The sequence below is a fragment of the Ziziphus jujuba genome, chromosome 4 (assembly GCF_031755915.1).
Source record: "Ziziphus jujuba cultivar Dongzao chromosome 4, ASM3175591v1".
NCBI lineage: Eukaryota > Viridiplantae > Streptophyta > Magnoliopsida > Rosales > Rhamnaceae > Ziziphus > Ziziphus jujuba.
The window spans coordinates 7,869,025-7,877,448 of NC_083382.1; the positions used below are offsets into that span (position 1 = coordinate 7,869,025).

The 8,424-nt window shown below is 33.2% G+C and overlaps 1 protein-coding gene across 2 annotated transcripts; it reads right to left on the reverse strand.

Annotated features, from left to right (window-relative positions):
* Nucleotides 1–900: 900 nt before the first annotated feature.
* On the reverse strand, nt 901–7,948 carry LOC107416598 (protein NPG1). 2 transcript variants are annotated; one of them, XM_048472292.2, is made up of 6 exons: nt 7,625–7,948; nt 6,387–6,644; nt 5,011–5,263; nt 3,708–4,918; nt 2,606–2,753; nt 901–1,756 (listed from the first exon to the last, which is right to left on the reverse strand). In XM_048472292.2, exons 2-6 carry the CDS (start codon nt 6,528–6,530, stop codon nt 1,437–1,439), a joined length of 2,076 nt encoding a protein of 691 aa, XP_048328249.2. In that variant the 5' UTR covers nt 6,531–6,644; nt 7,625–7,948; the 3' UTR covers nt 901–1,436. The 2 variants fall into 2 exon arrangements, with proteins under 2 accessions (XP_048328249.2, XP_048328250.2); XM_048472293.2 differs by lacking the exon at nt 7,625–7,948 and adding an exon at nt 6,747–7,285.
* Nucleotides 7,949–8,424: the final 476 nt, after the last annotated feature.

Consider the following 8,424-nt stretch of genomic DNA (forward strand, 5'->3'; position numbering starts at 1 on the left):
TTAAGACATGCTGTATAATAGTTTGGTCTAATTTTATTTGAGCCTTGCTTTTGCTTTTTTATTTGAATTAATAATCTTTAGTTTCCAAATTATTTAATATGGGATAAAATTTAAAAACTTAAATAGAATTCTAACATATATCTAACCGGGGATCTTATAGCTACTCCAACAAAACTTGCTCAAGCGCATTGAATAAAGGAATTTTTTAAATAAGAGGATAGTAGTGTATTAATCCCTTAATATAAATATATATATATATATATATACACACAGCCGTATTTGATGTATATAACCAATCAACCTGATAAAATTATACTAGGCACATTTATTAAAACCATTAAAACCGTTGAACTTTTAAAAATCTGTTCAATTGCACAACATTCATCTTTCAAAATTAAGGATCTATTTGATATAGTTGATGAAAATAGAACCTGTAAAATTTTATATAATACATATTTTTGAATAAGAATTTTTATTAAAAAGCTAATAAGTATCTGGTGATAAATAAAAAAATTACATTAAATGTTCATTAAACTGTATTAAATGCTTATTAAATTTCCATATAAAATAAAAAAAAATATTTTTTTAGACAAGTTCAAAATTGAACTTTTTTAAAACAGTTTAAAAAAATTTATTTTTTAATCAATAAATACTATTAATTTTTACCAAATATTTTTATTTTTTGATAAAAAAAATTTTAATTTTAAATAAAACTTTTAAACCCCAAAAAAAAATCCTGCCAAAAAGCTTAAATCTAAAGGGTCGATTTGACAGGTCCATAGTCTTTAATATTAGCTAATTAGATTGGTAAGAAGCTCACTGATTAAAATATGTAAAAAGCAATGAATATATAATAAGTAAATATTATTACTGTCACCACCACAAACAGAATAATTGAGATAATATATAAAAAGTAAATATTATTACTGCCGCCACCACAAACAGAATAATTGAGATTTCAAGTACATGAAAAAAATAAATATAATTCCTCTTCCAAAAGAATTGTCCTGCTAAACAACAATTATTTACACAATTTAACCACTACGTTGTTCAATTCTCCACGGGTAAAACCTCTTGAACCCTTCATCCACCCAAAAATTAAAAAAATGGGAAAACAATTACACAGTCTAAGTTCCATTCAATTCATCCATTTATACTCGAAGTTAGCTTCTATTGCCTTTCTTTGCTTATTTTCCTAGAATATGTTAAAATAACAAAGTAGCCCTTCAGCTGATTCTCTGTTCCTTTCTCACAATCATGGAATTGATTCCAAGTCACTCACAGATGCGTCACTTGAAGTCTTTTGCTATATTGGTTACCAAAAAAAAAAGAAAAAAAAAATTTGTTTTGGCTGTAAAAAAAAAGTTAGAAACATGATGGATACAGATGGTATATAGATACCATATGGATTTGAATCTTTCAACCTAGAGAAGCAGTCAATGAAGAGAGCTGAAGCTCTCGATGGGATCAGATTCTTCGAGCATGGAAGCTGCCTGGAAGCAGTCTGTAGCATCCGCCATTCGTCCATCATCCCTGTGAACCAACCCCAAGTAATACCAAGCTCTGCGATTTGTAGGATCCAACCTTAATGCATCTGAAAGTACACTTCTTGCCACAGGCAGTACCTTTGGGCTCATCTTTGACATCAAAGCACCAATTAAGATCTTGCAAGGAACATAACAGGGTTCTACTAGAAGGGCATTTATATAAGAAACTAAAGCATCTTGAACGTCTCCCCGTCCTTCCAACATTGTACCTAGAAAAGCCATATGGAGAAAACATCAAATTCTCAGTTAGTAAATGTTATCTACATTCACTCAGGGTGCACTGATTATGCATAGGGAAAGGTCATAAGAGAGCATTTGAATGTTGGAAAAAAACAGAAACACAGGAATAATGTCACAATCACAAACGTTATAAATATTTAGTTTTTTAATTTTATATTATATTAGTTCAACTATTTAGTAGAGGATAGCTTAGCTGTCCCATTATTTGGGTCACTCATGCTATTTGTTAGGCCATCAAAGGTACTTATTTGATAATGGGTGTTATGTGCCTGGTTTTTAGGAATAGGTCGGTGTAATTTTCTCTAAGGGAGCTAAGTTAATGTAAAATTTGGGCATTATTCTGATATAAAAGTATGGGTCATTAATCGATATTTGAGAGGTTGGGTTTCCTCGAAAAAGCTATTAGAGGTTGGATTCCCTTGAAGAATCTAATTCTATGTTCTATCTTCTTTTCTAATTTTATGTTTTTCAATTTACAAACACCCGAGTTTGTAACAAATAAATGATGTAATTGCAGACTCAACCAAATAAAGTGGGCTTTTTTTTTCCCCTTCAAAATGAATGACACCAACAAACGACAAGTTATTTTGGTAGCATGAATCAACAAGAAATCTTACACATTTTTTAAATATGTAAAAAATAAATAAATAAGAAGGTAATTTCCTCACTAGAAAGGTCAAGAAAGCTGAGATGCATGCTCCAAAAAAGAGTCGAGTTCTATATTATATTGCAAGAAATATATATATATATATATATATATATATAAACCTTAAAAATTAAGAATATACTCATGTAGTAAAATAGTTTTAAGTTCTTGCCTTCTGTGTGAAGTGCTTCCGCTGAGAACCGTTTAAGCTGCCTGGCTTTTGCCAAACATATCTCTGCATCCTTCCAGTGTGAAAGGCTAGAGTATAAATTTGCCAAACCATGCCAAACTTCATATTCATCAACTTTATCATCCTCAATCTATCATAAAGAAGGAGACAAAGGAATTAGAAGGGAAACTTAAAGGAAGAAAGAAAGTCAATAACCAGCAAGTTTTAAATTCTAGGGATGGATTAAGGCAGGGCCTGCTGGGGTTGCTTGCGTTTTAGTCAAATATAAAAACAAAATTTTAAAAGACAATTTATTTTGACAGATGTAAAATCTTTATAGAAGGGAAACACTTCATAGAAAAAATTTAATTTATCAGGCAGTTGTTCATTCCAAATGCTCTACATAGCAAGGCTTCCTGGTTTATTAGGACTTTTCATCATCCCTCATAAGCTCACTAACACCTGATTCCGGCATGCCTCGCACATAAAACAAATTAAATGCTTAGAAATGCACTAAATCATAGGTTGATTATTAACAATAAATTTAGTCGATTACTTTTAAGTGAAGTAATTTCGCAAGAGAACATCAGATCTATACTTCTCTTTTTCTTATATAAGAAACAAAAACTTTCATTGAAAGGAACCAACATTCCATTTCAACCAACACAGTTAAATTCAGAACACAAGACAATCAGAATCTTTTGTGAATTTAAGATTTAAACTACCATAACATCCTTTTATTTGAAAGCTTTGTTGCTCAGACTCGGGTCCAGCGTCAGGTGTGGATATGTATTCAAGTGTCAGATCTGTCTATTTTTTAAAGTGTTTCCATGTACTTGGAGTATCCAACAGCCATACCCTTGTCAGTGTCCGAGCATCCAATATGAGTATGGTGGGATAGAGTGAAAAGTCCGAATAACAGAGTGTGAAAGCAATAAGAAAAAGTTAATGGGCCAAATTTCCAGCAAAGACATTGCATGACTTATATGAATCTATCTCAAAATAATAATAGTAAAAATTTAGATGGCGTTTGCAAAAGACAGCAGTTTACAAAAGCTATTCCAGGAACAAAGAAGAGGAAAGCATAGAAGAAGCAGAATTTCACCTGTGGAATAACTTTGAAAGGTCCAAAAGATTTCTTTTGGGCCTGAACCAAAGCAAGTAGATAACGATAAGTTTCAATAGCTTCCATGGGTAATGATCTGGAGATCTTCAGCTTTGCTTTGAGCCTGAGAAGTGGTCCTTGATCCCATTTTGCTGTCTCATCTAGAGCAGCATCAGTGACAACTTCAGCCTCTGAAAATCTCTGCTGAGCGGACAAAACCAGAGCAAGTAATCTCCAACCTTTTAATAAAGAGCCCCCAGTCTCATCAATATATTGCTTTGCAAAGCGCAAAGCAGCATTCAGATTTCGGTGCTCTGCATATTGAACTCCCAAGTCAAAAACTAAATCTGAATTGTTTGGCTCTAAAGCAATTGCCTCATCTAATGATTTCAATGCTTCAGACTGAAGACGAGACCTCTCAAAGTCAGAGGAGGCAACTTTAGCTTGCTTTCCCAAACAAAGACCAAGCATTCGGAGGGACAAACCCTTTAAATGCTCATTTAATCCCTTAGCATTACTGATTGCCCTCCGTGCATATTCCACTCCCTCAGAAGCATTATAGCAATCCTCACTGCAGATCTTGGCAGCCAATAACAATGCCATAAGGTCATTAGGTAGTTCATGCTTGTGCAAAGACTTCCTCAGTAGGTTTAAGGCAGCTTTGTTTTGTCCTGCTCCACTATAGCAAAGAGCTAAGGAATTCCAACGGTCAACACGAGGACACAGTCCAGGCATTATCTCCTCAAATTGCTTTGCTAAAACGAAAGTTTGATTGCATAAAGATAGTGCAAATGTTAAGTGATCCATCACTGATGGATCCCATTGGGTCTTACCAAGGATAACTTTCCTCATAAGAATCATCAAAAGCAGAATTGCTTCTTCCAGATTATTTTTAGGCACATATGAACTGTCTATCTGGACACCCAAACTAGGTGGACCAGCTTCCACTCCACTGTATAGTAAAAACACTGCGAAAGATTTCTGTATTCTTGTGCAGCAGTCATTATCAAGGTTCCAGTGACGGAGGAGGGAGCGTCTATAAGCAGATATTGCTTCATTATAGCAACCAGCTTGCATCCAAAGCTCTGGAAGTAGCTCTACAGCCTGACTTACTGTGTCTTGCAATCTGTTATCCACTTGTGCATCAGATATACCCTGATGAAATATCTTTTCAACAGCATTAAGCACATTTTCACATTCTTCAGCAGCCTCTGTAAATTAATAAATACGAAACAGGAAAAGAAATTAAAATTATTGATGGACCTCCCAGGTACATTAATTAACCGTATATGCAACTCCCTACCAGTTAATCTCCCAAGCTTTTGAAGAGACTTGGCTTTTAAGTATATGGCTTCAAGAACAAGACTAGCTGCATGCTGTGAGACTGCATGTTGTGATTCAGGACGAGGCCGTCCCTTTTTAGAAGGTGGCTTTTCCACAATAGAAGGTTGCAACCGCTGTATAGCAGTTTGGAGGTCAATACCATCGAACACACGAAGAGCACCTTCTACATTGCCTCTTTGATACTCCAATTTTCCAAGAAGAGCTCTTGCTTCCTGAAGATTATCAATCTAGTCATTAAGCATCACTCTAGTATACACTTCATGGTTCTAGAAGCATAAAAAAGACTACAATTAAGTCAAAGATGACAGATCTAAATGTTAAACTAGAGTTTAAATGCCTACTGTCATATAAACGACAACCCTTGTTTTCTTTTCCTTTTTCTTTTATCTATTGGAATTCCTTTAGATTAACCATTATATAGAACAGCTACTATCCCACTTCATAAACTCCTTAATCTCAGGTAAAAACTAAAAAGGCATCCCCTCCCCCTGTACCTCGCTATCAAGGTTCAGTAATACATAAAAGCATCTCCAATGTTTGCTCTGTAAAATTTTCAGCATCTTCTATAAAATCAGAAAATGGTAAAGCCAGTTTTTTAAAAAAAAAAAAAGTAGAATATGTTAGACAAATTCTCTTTATTCTTGTTCTTTATATTTCTATTTTCTAAAAATGATTATAACTTCACATATACCCTCATTTATATATAGAGTAGTCTTATGGGTAGTATTGTAAAATTAAAAGGTGATCATTGAAAGAAGTGTGGTATTTAATGTAAACTATATTCGTTGTTATGGTATTCAAATAGAAAGTGAGTTTGGCTCTCTATGTTTAGAAAGCCAAATCCACTATTAATTTTTCTCTTTCTATGCACATTGGAATGAACATTTTAGTTGTTAATCATTTAAAATAGAGAGGATGAGGCAAATAAAAAACCCTTTGGAGATGCTCTCAAGCTAAGAATTACACCAAAGAGTAACCAAAAGGAGTACCATCAACATTCACTGGACACTACCCGTATATCATATAGTTATGCAAATAAGAATTTCTTGATACTCATGAGTCATGAATAAGAAATCAATGGGTATATTTAGAACCTTTGTAGCAATATTTTCATCCTCTTCCTTTTCTTTACTGTTCTTCATACTATTGGTACTTGGATTTTTTTTTTTCTATCTTTCCTACTTTTTCCTGTACTTTTTTTCTTTGTGCGTGCGTGTTTGTGTGGTGGGGGGGACCTAGCTTCTTTCTTAATTTACAATGAAGAATATGCAAGGCATGTTAACATGTGTAGTAAACAAAAACATCAATAAAAGCAAATAAACTTTGTAAGCTAACCTCAAAATTGAGTGATAAGCCTTCTCGCAATGATGATTCTGCCTCTTGAATATTTCCTTCATCAAGCTTGGCCTCAACTTCAGTTGTTTTCATAAAAATCCCATTTGCAGAAAATTCCCGAAACACTTCCTCTCCGGACTCCATAGATTGGCTTCTTATAGTCTGTTTCTACACCTCTCTTCATAAAATTTATTTTATCCCCCTTTCTTTATACTTCTATCTCTTGTCATTTTTACCGCCATGAGGATCCCCTTTTTGCTGCAAAGTTTACAGATTACAGTACACAGGTGACTCAACTATAAAGCAGTAATCCAATAACAATAATCTTAGTACAAACTGTTGTCACAGCAAACTCACTACCCTGAACAATCCGTTCCATAAAAGTGTTAAACCGCGCAGCCGAACATATAATGTCATTAACTGTAAGCTCTCACAACATAATAATAAAATCACATAAACAATTAAACTTGAACCAAGCTAGAAACTAAAAGATGCATCTCCAAAAAAAGGAAAACAAACCGAAATTTCCAAGGAAACAAAAAGGACAGAACAGAGAATCCTTTTTTCCTTATCATAGGAAGCATAAAAAGACATTTGATTAATCATCAAACAAAACACTAGTTGAAAAAGTTATTGAATCTAAAGCTTCCTTCTGTCTGATTTTTAACTACTCATTGAAGATCAAGTAAGCTAATTATATTTTTATGTATCAAACTTGATTGGTGGTCTGTCATAGGTTTTCCATAATGTTCAGCACAGCGAATTGATGATCAAATTTTTTTTTTTTTTTTTCCTCCTCAGATACTCAAAAAGTTACATAATTTATAACTAACTTTTTACAGGAACCAAAATGCAGGGAAAAGATGTGACTTTCTAGATCCAAACTCATCATATTACAATGAAACCATATAAATATATATATATATATATATATATACGTAGACTCTGTTTGTTTGATGAGGAAAAAACGAAGGATTGAAAAAACAAAAAACCATCATAATTTTCACACACACACAAACAAGAGCATTCATTAGGTGGGACCCGAAAAATCAATACTTTGCACCCAACTGTTGACTCGGGTGACAAAAAGAGCCAAAAAAAAAAAAAAAACCAAAAAAATAAAGAAAACGAATGCCAAAGACAAAGATTTCCATTTCCGTTTTTTTCTTTTTATATTTTCCACGGGATTTTCTCATCAACCAAACAACCATGAAAACACCGGCATTGTCGAATCTCACCTTAGAATGTAGCCGTTGAAGGAAAAAAAAAAAGACAAAAAAGCAGGTTCTGTTTCAGAAATGTGGAAAACGACGAAGAAATCTAAAGGAGAAGTGTTTTGCTTTAGAATTCGGGGCTGCAATGCTGACCGGGAAACCAATTGAAGCGGTGGCGATCAGATCAAATCCGCTTTTGGGGTTCTTTCTTTTTGAACACAGATGGGATCTGAATATCGATCACTCTCTCTCTCTTTCTCTCTCTCTCTCAAACGCCAAAATGAATTTTTTTTTTAAAAAAAGTTTTTTTTTTGTTTTTGTTTTTTCTGAGAATGCTAATAAATGAAAACGTTTTCTTTTTTAGCGTGTTGTTGTTGTTGTTGTTGTTGTTTTTTATAAGTGTTTGTGCATTACGTGCAGTCAAAATACAAAAAACGGAAGACTCAAACGGATTTTATTTTTTATTTTTTATTTAATTTTTAATTTTCACTTTCTAGTTACTTTGTACTTTAAAGCGAAAGGCAACTCCTTCTTTTAATTTTTTTAATTTTTTACTTCCTTTAGTTGTGGTCAACCACAAATTATTTTGTTTAATAAAAAAAATGTTAATAATTAGGAAACTGATATTTTTATCATAAAGTATTTCTACGAAGAGTTTTTAATTGTTTGTTTGTTTGTTTGTTTGTTATTATTATTTTTTTTAAATCAAATAATTATCGTACTTTTAGAATGTTAAGTTGCGCACGTACGGTCTTCATGAAGTGCAGCTGCAACACCACCACGAAAAAGCATAAGTGGAAACGAAATTTCATGATTATTCCACC